This window comes from Tiliqua scincoides, chromosome 4 (genome assembly GCF_035046505.1).
Source record: "Tiliqua scincoides isolate rTilSci1 chromosome 4, rTilSci1.hap2, whole genome shotgun sequence".
Lineage (NCBI taxonomy): Eukaryota > Metazoa > Chordata > Lepidosauria > Squamata > Scincidae > Tiliqua > Tiliqua scincoides.
This window is the reverse complement of record NC_089824.1, coordinates 217,885,111-217,911,888: the sequence shown is the minus strand read 5'-3', so window position 1 is coordinate 217,911,888 and position 26,778 is coordinate 217,885,111. Positions and strand designations below refer to the sequence as shown.

At 46.6% G+C, this 26,778-nt stretch overlaps 1 protein-coding gene across 1 annotated transcript in view; it reads right to left on the bottom strand.

The window, feature by feature from the left end:
• COL20A1 (collagen type XX alpha 1 chain) overlaps nucleotides 1–26,778 on the bottom strand; it is a 139,561-nt gene that overhangs the window by 31,217 nt on the left and 81,566 nt on the right. The window contains exons 22-27 of the mRNA XM_066624730.1: nucleotides 23,908–24,046; nucleotides 19,584–19,726; nucleotides 16,374–16,483; nucleotides 11,977–12,135; nucleotides 5,719–5,796; nucleotides 4,026–4,112 (exon numbers count right to left, since the gene is read on the bottom strand). Of these exons, the coding sequence (XP_066480827.1) occupies nucleotides 4,026–4,112; nucleotides 5,719–5,796; nucleotides 11,977–12,135; nucleotides 16,374–16,483; nucleotides 19,584–19,726; nucleotides 23,908–24,046 (716 nt within the window). The remainder of the gene's footprint in view (nucleotides 1–4,025; nucleotides 4,113–5,718; nucleotides 5,797–11,976; nucleotides 12,136–16,373; nucleotides 16,484–19,583; nucleotides 19,727–23,907; nucleotides 24,047–26,778) is intronic.

Genomic DNA, 26,778 nt, shown 5'->3' with positions numbered 1-26,778 from the left:
CCTGGAGCGCTGTCTGGAAGCAGTGAGGATCTGGATGGGGGCTAACAAGCTGAAATTAAATCCGGATAAGACAGAGGCTCTCCTGGTTCGGAAATCCTCGATGCAGGTGCTGGATTATCAGCTTGCTCTGAATGGGGTTGCACTCCCTCTGAAGGAGCAGGTCCGCAGCTTGGGGGTCCACCTGGACTCGCAGCTGCTCCTGGATTCCCAGGTGGCGGCTGTGGCTAGGGGGGCCTTTGCTCAGCTTCGGCTGGTGCGCCAGCTGCGTCCGTACTTGGATCGTGCAGACCTGGCCACGGTGATCCATGCTACGGTGACATCGAGGTTAGATTATTGTAACGCGCTTTATGTGGGGCTGCCCCTGAAGACGGTTCGGAAACTGCAATTAGTGCAGAATGCGGCGGCCCGTGTGGTCACTGGAGCTAGGCGGTTTGACTCTGTCAGCCTGCTTCTCCGGGGGCTACATTGGCTGCCCATTCGTTTCCGGGCCCAATTCAAGGTGCTGGTTTTGACCTTTAAAGCTCTATACTGCTCTGGGCCAGGTTATCTTAGAGATCGCCTACTCCCATACAATCCGGCTCGTCCTCTCAGGTCATCAGAGAAGGCCTTTTTACAAGTGCCACTGCCTAAGGAGGTACGTGGGGCGGCGGCAAGAAATAGGGCCTTCTCAGTAGTGGCACCAACGTTGTGGAACTCCCTTCCCCTTGACTTGAGAATGGCTCCCTCTCTTGAGTCCTTTCGGCGAGGCCTGAAGACCTTGTTGTTTAACCAAGCCTTCTGACGTTCTGGCCTTTTTAACATCTTTTATATATCTTTTAGTTGCTTTTTTACAGGCCCGATTCCTCTAAGAACTGCTGTTTTATGCTCTTTTATTCTGACTCTTCTGACTACTGTTTTTATGGGTTCTGCTAATGTGTTTTTTAATATGTTTTTATCTGTGAAATTTTGTTTTAATTTGTTTTATATGTTGTTAGCCGCCCTGGGTCCCTTTTTGGGAGAAGGGCGGGATAAAAATAAAGTTTTATTATTATTATTATTATTATTATTTGGGAGATGCCTTCTCTCCATTCTGGTGCTGAGATGAAATGGGGCTGCCGCAGATGCTGCTGCTGCCACCAGTGGGGAGAGAGGAGTCCTGATGAAGCACTGCTGCAGAGAGACACAATCTCAAACCATTATGGGGATGAAGGATTAAAGTGGCACCTCTCAGTGCCAATTTGGAAAGGCACCCGCCACCTGGCACTGCAGTCTGAATGAACTTGACCACGGCAGAATAACAGGGAGAGCACCTGAACACTTCTCATGTTTGCCCCCAGTTCACATTTCCTATCAACAGAGTAGCATTCCAGATGCAACGCGCCTTATCTGTCACATCCCATGCAGGTTAAAAGCAGGGATTGCTGTTAAATGTGAACCTGGTTATACGAGAGAAAGCATCTTATTATAGTAATGGGGCCACATTCTCATTTCTCAGAGTGCTTTCACGTTGGCCAAGCCACCTAATCTGTATTCCAGTCACCTGTGACGAGAGCAAGCGAAGCAAAGGTTCACACTCACAGGTTTCCCATATGGGCATTCCAGCTACAATAAAGCACGTGTGTTGGGGGAAGGGTTCCTGTAACTGGGCATGCTGTGAGACACATACAACATGCTAGAGATGTGCAGTGCGTGAGGAGGCAGGTAACGCTTTTCAAATGACTCTGGTGCCTCCTCACCTACCGCACATCCCTGCAACGTGCCCCACATAGGGGAAATGTACTGTGTGCGCAAGAAAAAAGGGCAGTAGCTCATGGCACCAGGCAATGGAACAGCCTGAGATGAGTAGAGAGGCAAGGTTAAAAGTTGCAATGATAGCTTTTATTGGGGAATATGAATGCAATAACTGGGAAAGGAAATCAAACAGAAAATGGATTGCAATGTACACAGCAGTCACTCAGACAACTAGATCAGAAACATCAGCATCTTCTAGGCGGAAGAAAAGAGAAAGAGGAAAACCTTACAAGAAGTGACGTATAAAGGTGCAAATGGGGGAGGCATTGAGGCATATAAAATTATGCACAGGAAGGATAGAGTGGATAGAGAGATGCTCTTTTCCCTCTCAAAAAACACCAGAACCAGGAGGCATCCACTCAAATTGAGCGTTGGGAGAGTTAGGACAGACAAAATGAAATATTTCTTTACTCAGCGTGTAGTTGGTCTGTGGAACTCCCTGCAATATGATGTGGTGATGGAAATTGGTCTGGATGCCTATAAAAGGGGATTGGACAAGTTTCTGGAGGAAAAATCCATTACGGGGTACAAGCCATGATGTGTATGTGCAACCTCCTGATTTTAGAAATGGGTTATGTCAAAATGCCAGATGCAAGGGAGGGCACCAGGATGAGGTCTCTTGTTATCTGGTGTGCTCCCTGGGGCATTTGGTGGGACGCTGTGAGATACAGGAAGCTGGACTAGATGGGCCTATGGCCTGATGCAATGGGGCTGTGCTTATGTTCTTAAACTACAATTCCCAGGAGGCCTTGCAGGTCTCTTGTTATCTGGTGTGCTCCCTGGGGCATTTGGTGGGCCACTGTGAGATACAGGAAGCTGGACTAGATGGGCCTATGGCCTGATCCAGCGGGGCTCTACTTATGAGGGAGGAAGAAGAGGGGCAGGATGTGAGGAAATGAGAAGGGTTACCCAGGAGGAATAAAGGCTGAAGAAATAGGGGTTCCGAAGTCAAGGGAGGAGAGCAGGGAGAGGAGAAAGACTTGGGAAAGAAAAATGAGAAGTGGGAAAGCACCACAGGCCCAGCACAAGGACATGGTTGAGCCTTTGTTCTCTGTAGTCTGAACAAGAGTGAGCTCCTCTGCAGGCCATGAAAGCACTTTACTCTCTTGCAAAGGGAGAGCTCATCTCTCCCACTAATGAATGTTCTTAACACTACTGATATTCAAACTGGCACCGCTTTGGGCAGTCTAGTTGTTTGAGCAGCTGCAGTGATGGTTAAGAGAAACTACCTGAAAGAGAGGCCTGGGGCCAGTGGTGTAGCTATGGGGGGGGTGGCGGCACTGTGTAAGTGGCCTTTCCCACTCACTGCTGGAACCATTCCAGGTGCTTCTGTGCATTGCCATTGCTGCCCATAATGGCTTCAATGGCAAGTGGGAGGAGGTGCTTTCATGGCACATTGTGGCACCTGCAATACTTACTGCACCACCCCCTGTAGTTACCCACTACCTGGGGCTGATTTCTAGGTCTCTCTCTTAACCAATCAAAAACAGAGTCAGGAGTCCCAGCATCCCACTCAATCACCAGACTCACACCAAAGGAAGACAATAGAGGAATACTAACAGCCCAATCCTATCCCCCGACACCAGCACCAATGCAGCTGTGCTAAAAAGCAGCATGAACCATCTTGTGGTGGAGGGGGGCGACTTAGAAAAAGGGGTGGAGAGATTTTCAAAAGAGGGGGTAAGCTCCAGTATGTGCTTTTGCACATGGATCCACCCCCCCTCTTTCCTTTTCCCTGCCCTTGATTCCTCACCCTTCATGCCTAGAAACATCCCCATTCCTCCCACTTCTCCTAAGCAAACCAGCCATTAGAGTGGGAGGGATTTGTATTGAAGAACTGAAGCTTAAACTTTCCCTAAAGCCTGATGCTTTCTCGTCATCAGCTCAAGCAAAATGCCACAAGACCAGTCTGGATTATACTCACCTGGGATGCACCAAACCCCGCATACACATGCATGTAAAAATGTTCCAGGCAGCAATTACAGCATTTATATCGCTACTGAATTTAGGAGCTGACTAATTTCAATGGAAGCACATTCAGATGACGCATTGCTTTTGCACATTCATTTTAATCCATTCAATTTCTGATTTGTATTATTAGACAATGGTGATTTTTTTGTCCCCGTCATGGCCACATTCCTGCTTCCTGGCTGGGTTTGGTGCAGTTCTTGTCCCTGCTAGATAGAATGACTGTCATTCCCCACATAGTTACATGCATGTGATTTCTGGAAACTGGAAAGAAAGGTGCCACTTACTGGAGGCCCTGGGGGGCCTGGAAGGCCTGGGATCTCTGAAATACAGCTGCAGGAAGGAAGGAGGCTGGGACAAGTCTCTTCATCTCTCTGAAATGGGAAAAGAGAAGAGAGGAAAGGAATTCAAATAAGGAAATGTACACGAAGCATAAACCGAAAGCTATGTCTAGGCAACCAATTATTTAGAGAAGGGGTGAGAAATGCACAGTGTGATCTGCTATCAGGACACAAGTGAAAGCGCAATCCAGAGCACTCCTTGTGCTGGTGCAGGCCCCCTGCGCTGGCTGAGGAGTGTTGCAAATGTGCCATAAAACATGTCCATGGCTACACGAGAGTTGGCTAGGCCTGCGCTGGCTCTGGAAGGCTGCATCCAGTCTTGGAGGGGATAATTTTGCGCTGGACTGCGCAGAGGGTGGGAGAGGATGGTGGTAAGGTGGGATCAGCTGTGGCAGCATAGATCTTGTTGTTGCATCTTGCTGGCACAGATCCAAGTAGCCCCATAGGGATGGCTGTGGCATTATTCAGGATAAGGGGGAAAATATCCCCTTACACTGAGTTGTAACCTCCTTACCCTTACCCTGAGTGCAGGTTACCTCCTAACCTGCACTGGATACAGTGCAGCCTGCCTGTCCTAGAGCAGGTTAGGATTGGGCTGTGAGATTACTTGATGGTTAGAGGGGTGAGAGGGAAACTTGATAAATGGCTTCTGGTTTTAGCAGCAGTCCTGAGCACCTTATAACATCTACCTCTAATATCAAAGGATGATCTGTAGCCAACACCAGTACCATGGACAGTACTTTCTGATCACTGATTCGTCTCTCAAATATAGTATTATACATTCTATTTTTACATGGAACATAAATACAGCTGACATTTAATGATGCACATGCATGTATATGAATTGGTCCTGAAAGTCAGGAAAAAGTATTCATCCCACTGTACATCACCACAAATGCAATATGCCGTAACCAAAGCAGCTCACATGTTCACTTGAAAGCTACTGAGATACTCACTAGTTCAGTGGTTCTCACACTTTTAGCACTGGGACCCACTGTGATGTCATGACCAGAAGTGACATCATCAAGCAGGAAAATTTTTAACAATCCTAGGCTGCAGTCCTACCCACACTTACTCAGGAGTAAGTCCCATTTACTATCATTGTTAAAAGAATATATATAGTAGCTTGTTAAAAGTACAGGTCTGTAACATTTCCCCAAATGCAGTCACATACCATGGCAGCATCAAGTCTAATGTATTAAAAATAAAATATTGAAATGAATGGAGAGACCCACCTGAAATCAGCTTACGACCCACCTAGTGGGTCCCGACCCACAGTTTGAGAAACACTGCACTAGTCAATCTCTTGTATCTCAGCTAGTTGTGGTGCTGGCTTTACAAGTGAGTACAAACATGGCCTTCGACTCAAATTGCAACTTGTAGTTCAGACATCAACTGGTTTAACATAGTTAAACCTCTAGACATATTCTCTCTCCCCAGATGACTGTAGTTCAGGTGGTGGTGGAGCCAGGGGACTAAGAATCATCTCCAGGGGACATGGAATCATCTCCAGTATACAATTCTCAGAATTCTTTGGGGGAAGCCACAGCAATTTAACTGGTACAAAACCACTCTGTGTTTGTAGCATAGATGTGCGCGAGCCTTGAATGCTGTGAATTAGCTATCTCTATGATCTTACCAGTGCTGGGACATCACAACATCTGTCCTCTTCAGCCCACAAAGTGCTGCACACAATCTGTAGTGACTGCAGCTGAAACTATAGATAAAGCAGAATGAGATTAGAAAGAAAGGCTTCAGAGAGTGGTGGTGTCTTTGGTAGGGATGGGGAAGCAATGACAAGAGGTGAGATGTCACCGCATTCACGGTTCCTTCTCAGGCATTGATTTTTTTTAAACAATCATTGCTGTCCTGCCTCTCCTAGCCAGAGGGCAGCCTAAAGTGGATTACAGCAAGATCAGAGGCAGAACAATAAACAGCAAATGATAAAACTGAAAAGGCAGGATAAAAACCAGCATAGTTTCTGGCACAGAATTTCTTTCTATTCATTCTCACCTTTTCCTTTCTCTGCATGACCGATGTGTGTGAGCAATTATGCACACTGATTTTAAAAAAGCACATGATATATGATCTGAAGAGCACATGAGCAGATCAGATCACACGATTGCATCAAGACTGCTTTTCACGCTTGGTTTTACTGATGTGAACAATTGCTCATGAGCATCAGTAACACGGAGGGTAAAAAAACGATGAAGACAAGGAGGAGGAGATTAAAGTGGCAGCAAGTTCCACAGGCACAGCATTTCCTATAAGATCCAGAAATCAAAAGCATAAGACAGAATTTCTAACATCTCTATACTGTGCTGTAAATAAGATCAGTAATCCAACGCCACAAGGCTCAGAAAGAGAAATTTAGATGGTAAGAATTTTGTTAGCATCCCTGCAGGAAGCGCACCACTGCCTTCAAAGGGGATGTTGCTGGCAGATCCTGCCCAGAGATACTCAGAAGAATCAGGGCCCAATCCTATCCAATTTTCCAGTACCGGTATAGCCGCAATGCAACCCCAAGGTAATGGAATAAATGTTCCCATCCTTTGACAAGGCCTCTGCGACTGCCTTCCCACTTCAGGATAGAGCACATATCCCATTGGAATGGCTGCACCAGTGCTGGAAAATTGGATAGGATTTGGTGTGCTCCCTGGGGCATTTGGTGGGCTGCTGTGAGATACAGGAAGCTGGGCTAGATGGGCCTATGGCCTGATCCAGTGGGGCTGTTCTTATGGTCCTCAGTTCTTCCATGTGGTTTTCAAACGATGGCAAAGGCCTTTCTATTTCAGGAAACATTCGGACTGAGAAAGATGATTTTTTATTGTTATTAATAAGAATACTTATATACCACTTATCAATAAGAGTAGTTCACAAATCATTTACATAGTAAAATAAACCAATAAATGGTTCCCTGACACCAGAGGGCTCACAAGAAAAAAAAGTACTGAAGAGACACCAGAACCAGCCACAGGAAAAGATGCTCTATTGGAGCAAAGTTGTTCTCCTCCTGCCAAATGTAAGAGGACACAACTTTAAAAGGTACCTCCTTGCCCAGTTATCAGGGATATTAGGTATGCATCTCAATTCTATCAGGCTAGTTATAACAGTGGAACAGAGTCATAACTGGCCATATAGTAGCATGCACAGTGTGCCACAAGTGGCCATTTTGAAGTCAGAGTCATTGGCAGCTGCAGTGGGGCAGTGGCCCCACTGCCCCAGCCAGTACATAAGAACATGAGAATATAAGAACAGCCCCACTGGATCAGGCCATAGGCCCATCTAGTCCAGCTTCCTGTATCTCACAGGGGCCCACCAAATGCCCCAGGGAGCACACCAGATAACAAGAGACCTCGTTCTGGTGCCCTCCCTTGCATCTGGCATTCTGACATAGCCCATTTCTAAAATCAGGAGGTTGCACATACACATCATGGCTTGTAACCCGTAAAGGATTTTTTCTCCAGAAAAACTCCAGTGACCTCCAGTGACCAGCTCAGCTTCCTCCAGTGACCAGCTCTGGAGCAGGTCAGCTGCCCAGGAGTGGGGGGGGATTATGGCAGGGGAGGGGGAACTGGACATTCCAGGGGAGGATCCAATGGAAATGGTGCATGATGGATTGTCCCCTTTTTTGAAAACCTCCCCACTCCTTTTCCTTCCTTGGTCATACTGTAATGGAATTTACTAAGATTTCCCTTGAGGAGATAGTGTGGTGTCATCAGAGGGCCCTTGCTTTTGACAGGTTTGGGAGATATGGAGTGAATCCCAGAGCCTTTGGCTTGCAGCAGGTGTGGCTCACAGCTACAACTTAGTAGGGATAATGACTGCCTTGGGGATAAAGGTGAGAGAAGCCCTGCCAGAAGGTATGGATGTAGAAGGAGAAAGGAGAGAGCACAGAAGGACTGATGGAATAGAGCAGGGGTTCTCACACTTTTTTGGCTCGAGAGCTACTTTGAAACCCAGCAAGGCCCGGAGATCTACCAGAGTTTTTTTTACAATGTTCGCGCCATCATAACATATAACATTTATGTGTACAATGTATGTTGGTGTACCTTGCATAACCGCATGAGCCAATATTGCACAACACAACATAATTAACTATAAACATTTTTTGTAATTACTTGAGTTTACTTTGATGACTCGCACTGAAGTGAATCAGCCAAGAATGCATAGTCTGGACAGTAGCTGCTGACAGCCAGCCTCAAGCACACTTCCAAATGTTCATCAGTCATGGTGGAACTTAATGATCTTCATGTAGGAAAAGGCTGACTCACATAAATAAGTGGAGCCCTTCCTGCCTCAGGTGCTCTTATATCCCTGAGGGCCCTATTGCCACTCTGCTGGATGCCCAGGCCTTACCCTTAAAGGGGCCACTGCTGAAACCACATCTACCTCCTCACCAGATCTTCCTCGATTCCAATACAAGTGGGGGGGGGGAACAGATCTCCATACAGACCAGTGCAAAAAAAGGGGAAAGGTGTGGGGGAGGGAAGATCTCTATATAGACATCACAGCAAGACCAGTGCAAAACCCCTTGCACACAGAACCAACAGATGGATGTTGGGGGGGGGGGCGGATCTCCATACATACCAGTGCAAAAACAGGGGAAAGGTAAGTCAGCCCCAGTAGAGGCAACGGGGCTCACTCTCAGGGATGCGTGGACTGGAGAGAAGCCTGCCAGCGACTCCTCGCCAGGTCTACTCATGAGTCAGCCCCAGTAGAGTCAACGGGGCTCACTCCCAGGGATGCGTGGACAGGAGCTCACTCCCAGGGATGCATCACTCCCAGGGAGCTCACTCCCAGGGATGCGTGGACAGGAGAGAAGCCTGCGATCGACTCATTTTGCCTTGCGATCGACCGGTAGATCGCGATCGATGTATTGAGCACCCCTGGAATAGAGCCTGCTGGAGGCTGGTGTGTGGCTGCTATCCTAGGAGCTACTGAGAACCCAGGTGCTGCTGTTGCTATGGCTGAAGAAGATGCTGATGGGAAAGGTAAGGAAGGAGGACCTCTGCAGTTTGAACAGGTGAGTTACCTGGTGGTGGGATCTAGTGGTACTTTCCACAGAAGTAGGGCTATTTTGAGGAAAGGCTAATTAGTCTAAAGTGGGCACTAGCTCTCTCTAAAGAAAGGCTTTGATGGGACACATACACCACCAAAATAGGAGGTGTATGACTGAAGAAACCCCTAGGCGGCCCCAGGGTTTATGCAGAGATAAATAAAAAACATATGGTATACCCCACACCATAGAATACAGTGTGCATCTTTTTGGCATGGCTGCATTGGTGCTGGTGGCAGAGGATAGCATTGGGGCCGTGGTACTGTTAAAAAATGTTTTGATTTTCCATTTTGGAATTTCATTGTGTCTTGAGAGTTTATTGGACACTTCTGGGTGTATTCTGTAGACTGAACCATGCAATTAATAATAATAATATAATATGATGATGAGACAGCCAGCCAGCCAGCCATGGGGTGGGAGAAGTGAACGGAACTTCAGATGCCAAACTTTCAGCTTCCTGAAATATCTCAAATCTTTCCAATTATGGAAAAGGAAGCAAGAACTCTTATAACCTCCTACTGTGTCTCAATAAAGCACCTCTGAGAATAACATCTTATCTGCCTTCAACCCACGCATGTGCATCTGCCAAGAATTTTCTGTCTGCTGTGAAACCCTTGCATGTTCAGATTATGGCTCAAATATCGTTAGCATCCTTGTTTTCCCCAATCCAGAACTCTGGAGTTTGTCTGTTGGTTGTTAGATGTTGGGAGCCAAAAAAATAAGCTCACAGGTTTGTTTTGTTCATACGCCCTACATCAAAAATAGTTGGTGGGTTTGGGGATCATGAAGACGAGGCCCTAGCAAGGGAGTCACAACAGCAAAGTCTGAATTCTCGCTTGCTCAGTGTCCAGCAAACACTTCTTCTGAGGGTTCAGTAAATGGCTTAACAATAACGTGAAAGTTTTGCTTTGCAGCTACTCAAAGGAAGTGATAAGTAAAAAATGAATACAGAAATAAATATAGGTGGACCCACAGTATCCACGGATCCAGCATCTGTGGATTTGATGAACCACAAATGCCTGAGGATACCAGGATACAAGTTTCAAGGCATTTTTACAAACAAAACAAAAAATTGAGGCTCCTACCATTGCTCCTACTGTTTTCAAGCCCCCATCACTATTTTTAGGGCTGAAGGACCCACTTCCAGGCATTGCCTCATTTTGCTTTCATGTCCCAGAATGGCTCCAAAGGAGAGGGGAAGGGGCTACTTGCAAGCCAAGGTGAGGCTCCCTGCAAAACTTAGTGCTTTGCATCCCATCTAGCTCTGCCACTGGGCAGCAGCTCCTGGCTCCTACCACTTTAGCCCCAGAAAACATTGTGAATGCATTTCAGACTTTCAAAACCCTTGGAAAGATTTGAGATATTTGAATGTGTGTAGGGAGGGTGGCAGATTTCTTCCCTGACTGTGGGAAAAAGACATGTCTGGGAAAAAAACCCTTTGCGTGTAGAGCTCTGCACACTCTCTCCATACAAATGGGAATCCTACCTTTGCACACAGGAATGGAACCACAAGAAGAAAGCCTTCTGCATGTAAAGCAGAATGTACCAGGGCCCACATAAGCTCCCTGTCTCTCCCCACCCAGTTTGTATAGTCTTGAAAATCAAACTATATTAAAAACAACAATGGTATCAATTGCATCTGTGGGTGGACCCTGCAGTTGCCTAATGAGGAAGCCATCCTCCCCATGAATTACATTACTTGGTGGGATTGTAGACTGATGACAGTGCCTAACCCTGGCAATGGAAGGGAGCCAAATGGAATGATTCACCCCACCCCACCCCAAAGGGCTGATGCATCCAGATGGTTTCCTGAGGGCTTTGGGGGATTTTCCTGTTACTAAGGGCCAGCAATTCACCTACTGCTCTGGTTGCCCTCTGGAATGAGAAACTGGCTAGATCAGTGGTTAAAATCACTCCTATGCAACCTCTATCTGATCATATAGTTTGGTCAGTGACTTGGGGCACAATTCTAACCCCTTATGTCTGTGCTTTCCAGCACGGACATAAGGGCAATGCAGCTCTGAGGTAAGGGAACAAACATTCCCTTACTTTCAAGAGGCCTCCATGAGTGACACCCAACTGCAGGATGCAGCATACATCCCATTGGCACCACTATGCCAGTGATGGAAAGCACTGTCATAACGAATTAGGATTGCTCCCTTGGTTTAACAAAGAACAACAGATGATGAAATAATTGTGATTCTCGGGGTAAAAGCTATCTAGAACCTATGGGTGTGTAAAGGTTTCCCTGTGGGATCTGTATTCTGCCAAAATGCAGGGATTGGAAAAGAGGGTCAAACCCTGAAACTTGTTCTAGTTTGAGGGCCAAGTACAATAGGATGCAACTAACAGAAACTGGAGCATCTCTGGGTGCTTCTGAAATGCTCCTCATTTAAGTTTCTCCTTGGATTTTGTAGTTCTAAATTGGCTTCATTTTTTAATTTCCAAATTTTATGCAGAGCATTAAGTAGTTTTCAGCCACTTTCGGTTCATTTGTGTCTTTGCTACCCTCAACCTTACTAACATGACACACTGATAAAATACTGGAACATCTGATGTGCTTGGACCTTGATTATAAATCAGATTACTTTTGTACAGTGTTTTACTAACTTGCAAGAGAGCACATTCACTTCAGTAAAACATACAAAATACAATCTGATGCAATCATACATTGACTCACATGGAGTTTACATTTTGCAGCATTCTGTCAGTGTACATGTGTACATGGGTAGCACTGAGGGGAAAAGACGCCCTTTTCTTCCATAGGATCTTGCTAAATAGGATGTGACAGTTTTAGATCAAGGGATACTATATAAAATAGACACGCAGAGGACTTACCGCTGCTGATCCACTCCTTGGTCCCCGTGTTCTTGTCAGTTTTCCTAGCATGACAAACCCGGCTGTTGAGATGGTCTCTGGAGTCCCAAGTGGTTTCTCTGCTATTCTCTTGCAGTCAATATAGAGTTTGACCCTGAAATGGCTCACAGATACATGCACCTGCTCAACAGACAAAAATAATTGCAGTCCACCTCACTTTGAAGTTGCAAGCTTTGATTCAATATTATACAATCTGAAACATCTAAAAGTTGCCCGTTTTGACTATATGAGTCACTCCAATTCAGAATGAAATCCTATGCACACTTATCTGAGAATAAACTTCTGTTAAACACAATGAGATTTACTTCTAGGTAAGCATGTATAGTATATTGTTGCATGATATGTACTCTGCGAGTGGAGGGAGTAGACAGAAAGGATCAGTGCAGTTTCTGTAAAGCAGGGCCATGATTGGCAAGGAAACATTTTGTACATGGGCTGAATAGAGAGAGCTTGGAAGGAGAACAGAAAGGAGGGTGGATGGACAAGCCTGTTTCAGGCACTGAGAGGAACAAATTGGAATGGGAGATGGGAACAGAGAGAACAAAGCGATCGTCATCTCCTTTCAATAAAAGTGCCAATTTCATCAAGCAGGGACCCAAAGGCAAGTCAACTTGTGGGCTATTCAGATAGTAAGATGAGAACAAATTGGCTTCAAAGAGTCATTAAATAATTCAAAACTGAAACCCAACTAAGCTTTACAATTGCACTGGAATACTGAGTCCTGTCTATTTGAATTAAAGCCGTTGCCCAAGCTGGATTAATGGATGACACTCCATCCTGCTAAAGATCATTAAGGGCCTAATCCTATCCAACTCTACGGCACAGATGCAGCCATGCCAACATGGCATGTGCAGCATCCTGTGCTGGTGAGACTGTCACGGAGGTCTCCTCAAGGTAAGGGAACACTTGCTCACGTGTTCCCTTATCTCAGGGCTGCATTGCAGCTTCATTGGCACTGGAAAGTTGGATAAGATTGGGCGCTAAGTTGCAGACACAAAGGTAAGAGCTAGGATGAAGAGAACATGGACCCTCCCAAGAGATAAATGTGTGAGTAGGGATGATAAGGCAGAGGAATGTGGGTTGGGCTATTAGGCTCTTTAATGGCAAAGATTTCAAGTTCAATGAACACATGGAAAAATAAAAAAAACTTAAGATATAGTGGAGGCAAGCTAATATAGGGTGATGCTAGAGGGAGCCTGGGGGCAGTAGCGTAGCTAGAGGGGGTGCAAAGCAGTGAGTTTTGCAGAGAGCCTCACTGTCTGGTGAAAGCATCCCCTCCCCTTCAGAACCAGGCATACACCTCCATTTTGCTCTAGAGGCCCGGAGTGGCTCTGAAGGAGAGGGGGAGGGGCTGTTTATACAGCACAGTGAGGTTCCCTGTAAAACTTAGTGCTTTGCACCCCCTCTAGCTACACTACTGCCTGGGGGATAAAGGGAGGTAGAGATATTGCCTTCTTCAGAATTATCTGGAAGCAGCATCGGAGCCAAACACCTTTTACACATTTTACACCTTTTACACCTTTATCTGACTGCTGTTTTTAAGATGTGTTCTGCAAATATGTTTTATCTTGTTTTTAAATTATGTTTTTAATTAATGTTTTTAATCATTGGTGTAAGCCGCCTTGGGTCCCTGTGGGGAGAAAGGCACGATATAAATAAAGTTGATAATAATTATAAACCAAATCTATGTCCCCAAATTTTCCTCTAAAACTTCAATATCAAATATTCACTAGAAGTTCTCTGAATTTTCAAAGAATTACAAGTATTCTATATTTGGCACCTAATATTTAATACTGATGTTATAAATAAAATGAAACAAGATACCAACAGGACATGAACAGAACACACCCTACACTCTCCCACAGCTCTGCACTATAAGGAAAGATTAGTCTGTGGGAAGGCAAAATTAGAACAAAAGCCTATGAATGTCTACTCAGAAGTAAGTTCCATTGGGCAATGTTCACCCAGGAAAGTGTGTTTAGGATTGTAGCCTGGCAGCCCAATCCTGAGTTGTCTGGGGCGCGCAGCTGCAGCGGCGCCAAGAACGGCTGCCCCCGCAACTTGCACACTTCAGCCTGCCACAGGTGGCACCTCAGGAGAAGGGGACTTTCATCCCCTTCTCCCTGGTAAGGGGAGTAGCCCTGCAACGGAGCTACTGATTTTACCACCGACGTAAAGTAAAGGTGTTCGTGTAGGGCACTGAGCCCTGCATAAACGGACAGGATCTGCAAGCTCTGCTCCACCGGACCTGCCTCCCCGCCACCCCGCTCCCTCCCCCTGCCTCCCTGTCACGCCTCCTCCCCGCCCTCCGCCTGGCTTCCTCCTCCCTGGAACACCTCCTCCCTGCCCCGCTTACCATGCTGCAGCTTAGCAATCTTGAGAGCGCCAAGCAGCGGAGGCCAGGTGCCCACTTGGCGCTAACCCAGCACTGGCCAGCACGGGGTTAGCACAGGTGGTAGCCTGGTGGTAAGCCTGGCAAATATGCCTTATGGAACGTTTGTGACAGTGCACGGCGGCACGAAGCCACTGCGCTGAGCCCAGGATTGGGCTCTCAGTCTGACATTTAAGTCATGGTTAGCAAGCTCTTTCTCCACTGTGACTGATCTTCACGTAGAGTTACCCCAGATAAGTTTCCATGGAACCCCAAGTTTCTCCAGAAGAAAGTCTGCAAAACTCTGGCTTCTGAAATATCATATTTGATGTCTGTCAAAATAATAACTGAACTAAAGATGCCAAATTTTGAGGAGAAAGTTTGCATTTGAAATTTGAACGGTATAAACTTGACATTTTTATAACATTCCCATATTTGTGAATGTTTGTTTCAGCTTTGCCACACGTACTGTGACTGATAGGATAATGACCGAGATACATCAAAAGACCTGATGTCTCCATTTCCATTCTGCAGGCTACCTGTGTGCAGTGGAGTAGCTGGAGGGGGACGGTGTGCTCAGGCTGGCAGCGGGGCAGGCAAGCGGCCCCTCTCTTCGGAGCCATTCCCGGTGGGGGGGGGAGCAAAATGGAGCCATACTGCTTTGTTTTGCTCCCCCCGCCAGGAATGACTCCAAAGGGAGGGGCCGCTTGCCCGTCTCGCTGCCAGCCTGAGTGCGCTGCCCCCCCTCCAGCTACGCCACCAACTGTATGGCACTGGCTGCCTAACACACCAAAGCTTTAGGGATAATCCAAACCCAACTGGCTCAGGCAAGGCATTTACAAGAGAACTGTAGCAAATGAAGTAAGGGCAGCCCAAGTCCTAAGCTCACCTGAGAGGCGACACTGGCTGCCACCTTGTTATTGGGTGGGGGTGCATCACACTGACATGTATATGCTACCATCCCCCTTCCAGACTGCTCTCGAGGCTAGAAAGCGTTCAGGAAAAGAGGGGTAGGTGGAGGCAACTGAGGGCACAATCCCAACCAAGTCTACTCAGAAGTAAGTCCTATTTTGTTCAATGGGGCTTACTCTCAGGAAAGTGTGGTTAGGATTGCAGTCTGAAAGACTTTCATTCAGCCCGGCCATTGCTTCCCCTTCCAGATCACTCTCCAGAGCCTGGAAAGCAACAATGTGATCTAGAAGGGGAAGCAATGGCAGGGCACAGAGTTGGCAGCTGCTAAAGCTCCTGCTGACAGAGAGTCCCCAGAGTTTGGAGAATGATCCAGAAGTGGGAGGCGGCCCAGCTTGAGGACAAGCGAGTGACTGAGCAGGTGGTTCAAGGAAGTTATGCGGTGTGCAGAATCTATGCCAACTTCCTCAACCTGTCACCAGAAGCCACTTCTTTACCCTGCCACATGACAGATTGATCCCAAGCGGAGTTACGGCATGCAAATTAAATTGCACAAGATATGCCTGATGCACGATATTGGGAAGGTCACACCTCAGTGTTGATCCACAGACCTTGCCTGTAGAAGGTTCCAGAGTCATTCTTTGGTGCAGAAATAGGAGGGTAAGAATGACCTTGGCCTGAGACTTTGCCTCAGAATAAGCAGTCCTGGCTGAACGGACTGACTGCCTGACTCAGTTTGAGGTGTCTTCACAGGTTCAATTAATTAGGACAATTTAATTTGTAGCTCATCTTTAATTCTCGAGTTACAGAATTAAACCTTTTTCTGTTTGCGGATGTTCTCTTTCCTTGCCACACAATTTCTTGGATACATTTATGCATACTTTTTAATAGATTAGTCCATGCAAACAGGAAGCGATTTAGTAATTCATATTATTCTGGCACACACCACAACATTCATTAGCATTTCAGCTTGCACGAAAAGACAGAGGTTAGCAAATGTCATAGGGATATAACTAGAATCACAGCTTAGCAAAAATTGTGTTGCCCGGCATGAATATCACCTCCTTTTCATAAGGACCTTGTGAAAGCTTCCATAGAATATCTTCTTCACTTCTGGATGGTCAAAGGTTACTTCCTCAACATCTGCTTCATAGTCACGATGGAGATATGTCAAAGATCTCTTATTGGCTATAGGTGAGAAGAAGACAAGGACAACCCAGGTTTAAAAGGAAATGATGGATTGATGTCGCCATCACAAATAGTAGACTATATTCATGATATAAAGTAGCAAAGAAAAATGGCAACAAAGATGTAACAATTGCTGTAACAGTTGGTACGTAAACCATTTTGAGAACTACTTTTTGTTGAAAAGTGGAACATGGGTCCCGTTGGCATCCTTCAGTCTCGGAGACTATGGTATCGCGCTCTGAATAGTGGTTCTGGAACAGAGTGTTCTCTCCAGTGTGTGAAGCCTGGGTAAAGTAGATCTGGAGGACAGACCACAGACCATGGAGGATAGACCATAAACCCATGCAGCAAATCCCCCCCTCCATGTCACTGAAATGGTCCAATGGAAAGGCAAAAGCCAGTATGGTTGGTTCTAGCGGCATTGCAAGAGTTGCCAGAACATGACTGTGTTCAGCTATGAACTGCCTCAGGGACTCCAGCTCCGGATTTTGCCTCGAGGTTGACTCCTGAAGCCTTTTCCATAACTGGATGTAGCCACAAGGCAGTGGAGGTTTGGGATCAGAGTTTTCCTTCTCTCAGATGAGCTGCCTTCCTAGGCTAATGAGTCCCATCTACCCAGTGGTTGTTTAGTCGCCTCTTACGACAAGTACAGCCAAACTGAGGGCCTATTCTTAAACCCCAAGGGTAATATGGGTAGTCACAGGGCTTTTTTTCTAACGGAACGCGGGGGGACGGAGTTCCGGTTTGCAGGGGCCCCTCCCCTTTGGAGGCATTCCAGGAGGGGGGGGAGCAAAACAATGCATTCACTGGGTGGGTGCTGGGGGGTGCAGGGTGGGCGGGCGCCTGGCCCCTGCCTGACCGCACAATGACCCCCTCCTGCCCCCATCTCCAAGCTCTCGCCTGAGCCCAGCCCGACTCCCCTCCCCCCACGCTCTGCTTCCCTGCGCAGCTTCCAAGCTGGTGGAGGGCACATGCTAACGCTGAGGAGGAGGACGGACAGCCAGCCAGCCAGGGAGACGGGCTGCGGCACCCACGAAACGCCCAGGTACTGGCTTGGCGGAGGAGGAGGGGAAGGAAGCTGGCTGGTGCAGCCCCCGTGCCAATCTGCAGCACGAGCCTAGGCGTGTCTACTCAGAAGTAAGTCTCATTGTGCTCAATGGGGCTTGCTCCTGGGAAAGGGTGCATAGCCTTGCAGCCTGAGAGCCCAAGCCTATGCATGTCTACTCAGAAGTGAGTTCCATTGTGTTCAATGGGGCTTACTCCTGGGAAAGTGTCATAGCCTTGCAGCCTGAGTAGACAGGCAGAGGAAGGGCTCTGAGGCTGCAGTCCTCTCCACACTTTCCTGGGAGGAAGCCCCACTGCCTCTACTGGGACTGACTTCTGAGTAGACAGCCATAGGCTATGGCTCTGAGGTTGCAGTCCTCTCCACACTTTCCTGGGAGGAAGCCCTATTGACTCTAATGGGACTGACTTCTGAGTAGACAGGCACAGGACTGGGCCCTGAGGCTGCCATCCTATCCACAGTAAGCCCATTCACTAAAGTAGACTTCTGAGTAGACATGCATAGGATTGGGCTCTTAGGCTGCAATCCTAGGCACTTCCCTGGGAGTAAGCTCCATTGACTAGAACGAGACTTACTTCAGAGTAGACATACCTAGGATTGGGCTCTTAATCCTGGCAGAGATATATATCTGAACCCGTTTTCACATGCTAAGGGCAGGTGAAAAGGGATTCTACGTGTGTACAACGTGCTGTCCAGCCTTGCCAGAGATCCTCCTTATCCTTCCCCCACAAGCATGTCCTCTGCCAGCCAGCGTTTGCAGCTCCTCTCCAGCAATGCACAGCAGCTGCTCAGGGCAGAAGAGAACATACAATTGCATGCCAAGCACCTTCCCGAAGACACAGAGTATTCTGATACCTGAATTAAACCATATTTAATTGCTTGTTTGCAAGCTATTTCTATGTGCACCTAAGGACCCCTCTCCTGTAAGAATTCCTTTTTTCCCCATGTGTAGAAAAAGTAGCTAGGGGGAAGGGGATGTGGAGATTGACAGCCCAATCCTATGCATGTCTACTCAGAAGTAAATTCATCTTTAGAGGGGAAGCACATAAAAAATATTTTATTTCTCCAATAAAAAATGGTTTAAAAATAAATAAATAAATAAATAAATAAATAAATAAATAAATAAATAAAAGATTAACAAGCTGTGAGTTCCTGCACCTTTTTCTTTACAAAAAAAGCACTGGATATTCATAATAAATAAATAATAGAGTAAGGGAAATGATGTCTCTGCCCAATCCTAACTAATTTTCCAGCATTGATGCAGCTATGCCAATGGGGTACATGCTGCATCCTGCAGTGGGGGTGGGGCAGTCAGAGAGGCCTCCTCAAGGTAAGGGGATATTTGTTCCCTGATCTGCATTACGGCTGCATGGGCACGGGAAGATTAGGTAGGACTGGACTGACAAAATAGTACAGGTGTATGTCGCTTGAAGTTGGTGATACGTTTTCCAATCCCCGTTGTTAAGCAAACATGTTGTTAAATGAACAAGTGCCTTGCCTTTTCGTGGGTAGTGACGCTGAGTGCTCATTAGAAAGCCACAGAGTCCTCCGCTGAGTCACAGATGCACTGTATCAGCCTCTGCAGTGCTCAGACTAGCCCTCAGAAGCCTCTATAAGCCAGTACTGGTTTTTGGAAGCAAATAGTGGGTCAATGGCCAGGCAGAGAGGCCTCTGAGTCTCCTAATGAAATAAGCATCATTGGAACCACCAATGAATAGGTAAGGCAGTAAGCACTGCTCTGTTAGACCAGCGGTTCCCAACCTGGGGGTCACAACCTGCCAGGTTTCATGTTCTAAAAATCTTCTCCCCCTTAAGGGGGGTGGCGAATGACAGAGACCTATAGTGATGGCACTCGTCACTTCCGGGTTCTCTGCTGCTTCCAGTGCCACTGATAGGGAGATAAGAAACACATTTTAACATAGGTTCCAAGTGAGTACGTTTGGAGAGGACATTCTACAGTTGGGGGTGCCGCAGCAGAAAAATTCTGTCCCTGATAGCAGCCACATGACCTGCTGATTGTTACATCAACTCACTTACGGTCGAGTATGATGCCAAGAAGTGGCTGGAAGTCCTCATCTGTCACCTGCCACACTGCAAACGCTTCCCTGGGGCTCTCTGGCAGAAGTCGGAGAAGGAAGGTGATGGTGTGTTCACTAGGAATTCCAGAAGTAAAAACTTCACTGAGGAAATAAAAGACACGCAGAGATGGCTAAGTAGATCATGCTGGAAGGAACTGAGAGAGTTAACAATCACCTACTGTCATGACAACAATAAATAAGATCAGATGACCTAGTAACCCAGATTATTTTGGGAGGGGGCAGGGAGGGCATGGGAGATGTGACTTCCTCTGTAGCATGTTAATTGCTTGAGACATCTGAAGTGATCTGCAGTGCAGTTGTTTCTAATGCTGTGTAATTTTGTCTGCACACAGAAGGGTCACAATTTTTTTTTTGGGGGGGGAGCCCACAAAGCCTATTGTCCAGACCCCAAAGTCTCCTAAAGTGGCTCATTGCCCATGATTAAGGCTCAATGGGCACAATCCTAACCAGGTCCACTCAGAAGTAAGTTATATTGTGTTCAATGGGACTTACTCCCAGGCAAGTTAGGATTAGGATTGCAAGTGAAGTTAGGATTGCAGCCAATGTGACTTTAATCTAGTCGCATTGCCAGAGCTGGGGTTTGTTTAACTAGCCTCAGTCTGGAGGCAAACTCTACTGTCTAATGTTCTTCATGGTGTTATGATGGTAATGGGGGAGGATTATCAGTGTACATCAGTATCCCTGGAGGGTCTTGGAACTGATCCATCATGGATATTGAGGGCCCTCTGTACTATTTAATTAACATGCACTTACCACTCATAACAAGCTGAAATAAGTTATTTCACGGAAAAAAAAATTCCTCAAGTGTTAACTTCACAATATTTCCCAATATTCTTTGATATTGGGAAAGACTGAGTTATAAATCAGGAAGTTCCTGGGTCAAATTTAACTAATGCTGTGAGTTCACTAGATGGTTTGAGTCAAGCCACTGCCAATTCAATTCTATGCCCCCCCCCCCCAACTTCCCTGCGTTATCTGGATGATAATATTGTCTTCCTTTATAGGGAAATTATAAAGATTTTATCAAAATAATGCGTGTGGAGCTGCTTGAAGGGGTAAAATCATCATGCACATTTCAAAGTATGATACTTCAATCTCTATATCTACTGAAAGTTAATAATAACAATACTGGTATTTATACACCGCCTTTCTGGTCATTGGATTACTCCTCTGTCTTTTTTCAAGGCGGTTCACATAGGCAGGCTATCTCTAAACCCCGGAGGGGATTTTTACAATAACAGAAAGGTTCTGTCTTTCAAGAACCGCACAACATTTCAGGCGGATCTTTCACGGTCTGGTCTCACTTCTGGCCCCCAGTTGCCTCCCACGCTGACCGACAAGCAGCTCCTTCATCTCTCACTTGAAGGGTAGCCAAGACGCTTCTTCGCTCACACCAAAGAGCAGGTGGAATAGCTCAGCTCAGCTTGTCAGCTGCTTCAAGGTCTCGCCATTCAAGGTCTCGCCATTGCCGGTGGCCTCGAACTGGCGACCTTCCGAAGGACCTTCCGACCTTCAGGCTAATGGAGGCTCCACCCTCTAGACCAGACCTCCTGACAGTTAAACCAGTCTGGAGGTGCCAAGAGGTCCGATACACTTGGGTTTTCAGGTAATGTCAAGTTCAAAATTTTGCATTCAAAATCTTTGTAGTAACACTTGAAATATGGACAGATTTAAATTTTTCTGCAAATTCATTTTCTGCTCTCGGTCAGCCTGGGGTGCTACTCACTGCCTGCCACCCCTGACAAAAAGAGTCACTACCCCGGGTGGGATTTCTGCTACACAAGATGCTACAAAACAGTGTCAGTGCCTCTCTCTCTCTTCACCTGAAAGAAGCGAGGTCACCCAATTGAGAATTCACACTGCTGGGCCTGGCCCATGACCCTCAACCCTAATAGTACCAAGGTTCCCACTGCTATATCACAGCAACAGTTTGGCTCAGTATCCTGCCTCCAACATGGGTCAGCCAGATGTCTCCAGGAAGCTCCACCTGTTATGGTTCCCCAGTAATTGGTGTGCACAGGAGTGCAGTTTCAGGAATGCAGTTTTCACCATGGCTGTGTTAAGCAGAAGCGCAACTTGAGCGGAGCCTGAAAGGCCCTGGGTGCTATACTGGGGGGTGCATGACTGCCCCCAGACTCCATCCAGTCTCCTCTGCCTTTGTTCCCCCTGAAAGGTGGGGAGCTCTGTGGTTTTGCACATGCCCCTTCCCTGTCCCACTGAAGGCTGGGAGCCTCCAAAAGGAAAGTGAGGGGTGCGAGAGGCTGCAACAGGAAGCGCCCCACCCTCTAGGAGAACCTGAAAGTGATGTCACAACATCAGGTGATGTCGTGACACCACTGCCCCAGGTACCAGGACAGTATCTTACAGCCTTGTTGTTGTAAGTTCTTATGGGCTATGGACTTCATGCTTTGCTTTTGTGCTTCCCTGGCCATGGTGGAGAACAGGATGCTGGTGGAGTCTGATCCGCCAGGGCTCATCTTATCCTTTAGCCCTTCTTGGGTGTTCTCTCAAAGTGAGAATGATGCTGCTGTTGGGTCCCTGGGCCTTTGCGCCAGTCTCAGCCATTGTCCAAAGACTTTGCTCCGAAGCTGACGCTGCTGTGTTGCAAGCTGCTTAATGAGCCCCATGCGTGGCTATTTGAGTCTCACAAATACACTGACAGCCAGCTCTGAATTTCAAGGCAACAGAACCACAGGCAAAGTCAGGTTTTCTTTGCTTCCTTCATCTCCCTCTTTACAGACGTCATCATGCCCTTGAAAGGGCATTTTTGTACTGTCTTTTTTTTTTTTTTTTTTGGTCTTCATATATTCTGACTAACAAAATGCTCTGAGGTTCTGAGCATTTTGACGAAGGGGACTCTGTGGAATCTCACAATTCGGCACTAAGGAGCTTTGCGTCTTTAAACAAGATTAAAATTATCCCTGTGTTCCAGCAATTAAACTTAAAAAGAAAGTACAGCTGTCTCTTAATAATCCAGTCTGTCTTGATTTGCAAAAGCTGTAGTCAATAATAGAATCTAACAGAGAACACACCAGGCCATTATAAACCCCAGATTACGAGCAGGACTCCGAGAGGCAACACAAAAAGCAAAGTCATGTTCCAATGTCATTGATTACCCAAGACTAGTAAAACTTGTAGAAGTCCTTAAAAGTGTGGCCAATGTAATGTGGCATGGTGTGCCTTCAGACCTCCATGCCTCCAGTGCTCTGCTCCTCATGCTTGGCTAATGTGTTTTAGAAACAGGTGGACACCAGGATCTACTTGTTGATGTCCATTATGTAACTTGTGGCATGAGAATTGCAGTTGGGAATTTGTTCCATCCCAAACCAGCACGTGGCATCTGACTCCACTCCCCCAGGCACAATTTAATACTTTGCCCTGGTTGGTAGACATTGAGGCTTTAGTTAAAAATAAAGTCTCCCCATGCCTACTGTAGGTTTAAAAGTGCTGGTCTCCAAACAAGGAGATATAGGACATCCATGATAAGGCAGAATGCGTTATGACCAGCCAGTGGTGCTTCTGCTTAGAACTTGTGTGAAAGTTTGATTACGCTTTCCAAAATGATTGTAGAAGGGGAAAGGCGGAGAAATAAGAAGCAAGGTTCTTAGCTGAAATTTGAGCATGTCTCCAGCAAATTACACATGGCAGAGCGCCATCTGCCTTATCAGATGGCCCACTAAATGGGTCTTTAATGAGCAGAGATAGCGAAAGCATAAATGCTAAAATGGGGAATATGCATATTGAAACAGAGAGTTAAAGAAAAACCCATAAAAAGTAACACCCACAGTCCTCGGTAGAGCTGCCAGGGAAATCTTGAATTTTTGACCCAGTCTATGAGCAAGGAAGCCTTGCATTCATCTTTTCTCTCTCAGGCAGAAAGACTGTCTCTTCTAGCTCCTCAGACCCCAAAATAATAATGCATAAGGTTGAGCCAAAAGTTCTTGGTTGAGAATACCCCATTCGAAATGGGGTGGTGTGTGTGTTTGTGGGTACTGTTGGAAAAGGGGGTTCATCAATACAAGCGTGGCTCACATTTTGCTCTTTCACAGTGATGTCCTTGTCCTGCCCCTTAAAAGTGGAACTCCTGTTGTGGGATGAGACAGAGGAAGATGCAGTGCCCACATTGGTATGGGAGGTGAAAGGTGTCACCAAATTGTCTCCCCAAATTTTTTTTCACCACCTCCTGGTTAGTCATGTCAGCATTTCTCCCATCAGCTGGTGGTCATCCTTTTTTTCCTACCCAGACAATGATGCTTTGTTACCTTGTTTTGCGGGTTAGCTGGATATCTCTGAAGAGGGTGTAGGTGTGAGTCCCTGGGAAGATGTAGGGCTCCATAGCAACCCCTTTGATGGAGGCATACTCCTTTTCCATCAGTCCAAATGCACCCATCATGTCAAAACCTGGAGAAAGATAAGATGATGATGAAGATGAAGGTAGCCTAAAGGGCATATCAATCTTCCTGGGAGCAAGAAGAAATCTAGTCGGATCTGGCCCAAGACCCCCTGGTGCCTGAGGCAACATGCCAATTGCTGCCCAGTGCCACTTGGTCCTGAGCTAGCCTCTGCTTCTCCCACTTCCTGGATTTGAAAAGGAAGTGTGGAGGGGAGAAGACGCTCTAACCCACCTGCACTTCCTCTTCTGCTTCACTTCCTTGTTCCCTTTCCAATCCAAGGAATGGGAGGAGAATGAGCAGTGGAGGCAAGCTGGCAGGCAGAGCTGGATGCCCTGAGGCGATGGTCTCAGTTGGCCTTATGAATGACCAACCACACATGCACTCAAGGACCTTGCTTTTTGGAAATGCGTAATTTACCTGGTTCTGGTTGTACTGGGGCTGCTTCCATACAAATCAGTTTGCTGGTTTTACTGGAGGTGAAGGGAGTCAATCATTGTTAATTCACCTGATCCAGTCAAATTGACATAGGAGGCAGAGTCCCCTTCGCTCCTGAGCAGCAGTAGTTGCTGTAAGTCAGTGGTTTTGGGACCCACTTTTTAGCACTGGGATCCACTTTTTAAAATGATAATCTATTAGGACCCACCTAGGTTTACAAGGCTTTAAAAAAAACTATTAAAAATTATATATTTATTTACACATAATAACCAGAAAAAAGACACACCGACATTTATCTATATTGATTTATATTTATATTTATATTATATTTACCTATATTTATAAATGCTTGTAAACTGCAGGAGCTGTTTGCAGGGCAGCTAGCAGCTGTCTGATTTTTGAAAAGCGTTACAGTAACTGTTACCCTGAACATGCCTGATCTCAGAAGCTAAGCAGGGTCAAGCCTGGTTAGTACTTGGATGGGAGACCGCCTGGGAATACTGGGTGCTGTAGGCTTATACCATAGTCTGTCTTTCAAGACTGAAGGTTGCCAACCATAAGGCAGTTAGTTATCTGATCCTGAAACATAATTTGAAGTGTTTCTCGAGTCTCTCTCGAGACTAAAAGTACATTGTAGGATCTAGTTATCTGATCGTTCCATCACCTGTGTTTTCATTGGAAACTCTGCTTGGCTGCTATGGAACCTGCCAAAAATTAGGTCACAACCCACCAGTAGGTCACCTGACCCACAGTTTGGGAACCACTGCTTTAAGTGGTCACTGCAGGAGCATTAATTTTGACAAAGCTCAGACTCCTGTGCAACTTGTCTGGGCACTGCAGATGGGACACACTTTTCACATTTTTAAAGTTTGATGTGAGCTTGGGGGAATGAGTGAAAGAGAGATCAAAACAGCCTCCCCTCTGCATTTTGGGAATGGGAGCACAGTTGGGGGGGGGGGTGAAACAGCTCCTATCAACTGGCAGTTCGCCATTTTATTTTTTCCATCTTTCACACACAGACACCATTTTTTCTCAGAATTGCTCTTGGAGCAAAGCAAAGCAGCAGGCCACCAACCCATCAGAACCACAAGGCCCTCCAGTGAGTTTTATCCTGTTCCAAACTGTGTGCGGAAACCCCCAAACATGGCTGAAATAGTGTCTTCCCCCATTTCACAGGCTGAAAACAGGGCTGTGCAGTTGTGGGGAAGAGATTCCGACCCAAACCTACTACTCTCGCTGATGGAAGCCATGTCCAGCAGTCCCCACAGGTGAGAAAAGAAAAGCTTGCTGGAGAGTTTGCTGCTTCCTGCTTAAGGAGACTGGTTCAAAGGGTTGGACAACTGCGTTATCATGGCCTGTGTGCTTTCTGCTCCATCTGCATGCTGTTCCACCTTCCTCTCCCACTACTTTTCTAAGAGCAGCCATTCCTCTCACCTGCTTTTGAGGAGGAAATGAGCAGCCAGGTCCCTCTATTAGCTAGCCCTAGGACCAAGTGCCACTTGGCTTCTTCAGAACTCTCTCCTACAGTGGCAGCTAAGGCATCTGGCTCCAGGGGCACAAACATTTTTAACATCCCCCCCACTACAAAATCAAATTGAACACACCCCCATCACATCCGGGAGGTGGTCTTTGGTGTGGGGATGCTACAGAAGTCTGCTTTTTTGCCTTGGGTCTGCTTTCCTGGGTGTGGGTTGCCACCTCCCATGGCATGGTACTTGGGTCAACATACTCCCCTACCCTCCTGAGCTCTGCCACTGCTCCCCATTCTGGTCATTCCACTTGACTACAATGTCAGCTTTACGTAATGTTGTGTAAGAATGGATGCCTGGATCTGCTTCTTTTGCTTGTCTCTCTTCATCATTTCCCCCCCCCCTTTTGTTTTATACTGATGGTAAACTATTATTCCAAACTGTAAGCCATTTGGAGTGCATTGGCCTTTGTGTGTAAGGTTCCTGAAACCAGGTCAGGAATGCCAAGTGGTGATTCATTCTACTGGATAGAATGTGTAACTTGGATTTGGGGGGGGGGGGGGGGGCTTCTGCATTCAAGTCTCTCCTCAGTTATGAATCCCACCCTTTGACTGTCTCTCAATGTCACCGTCTCTCATCCAAAACCATCTCACAGGATTGTTGTGATGATGAAAAGGGATAATCTCCATCCCCCTCCATTTTGCTATCCTGATTTCCAGGGAGGAACCGTTGGATAACAATGTGAAAAACAGAGAATTAATGGCATACACTGTCAGCACCCATCACCCCAAGAGAAGACAGGGAAGGAAGGTCCATGCCATGCAACACGTCCATG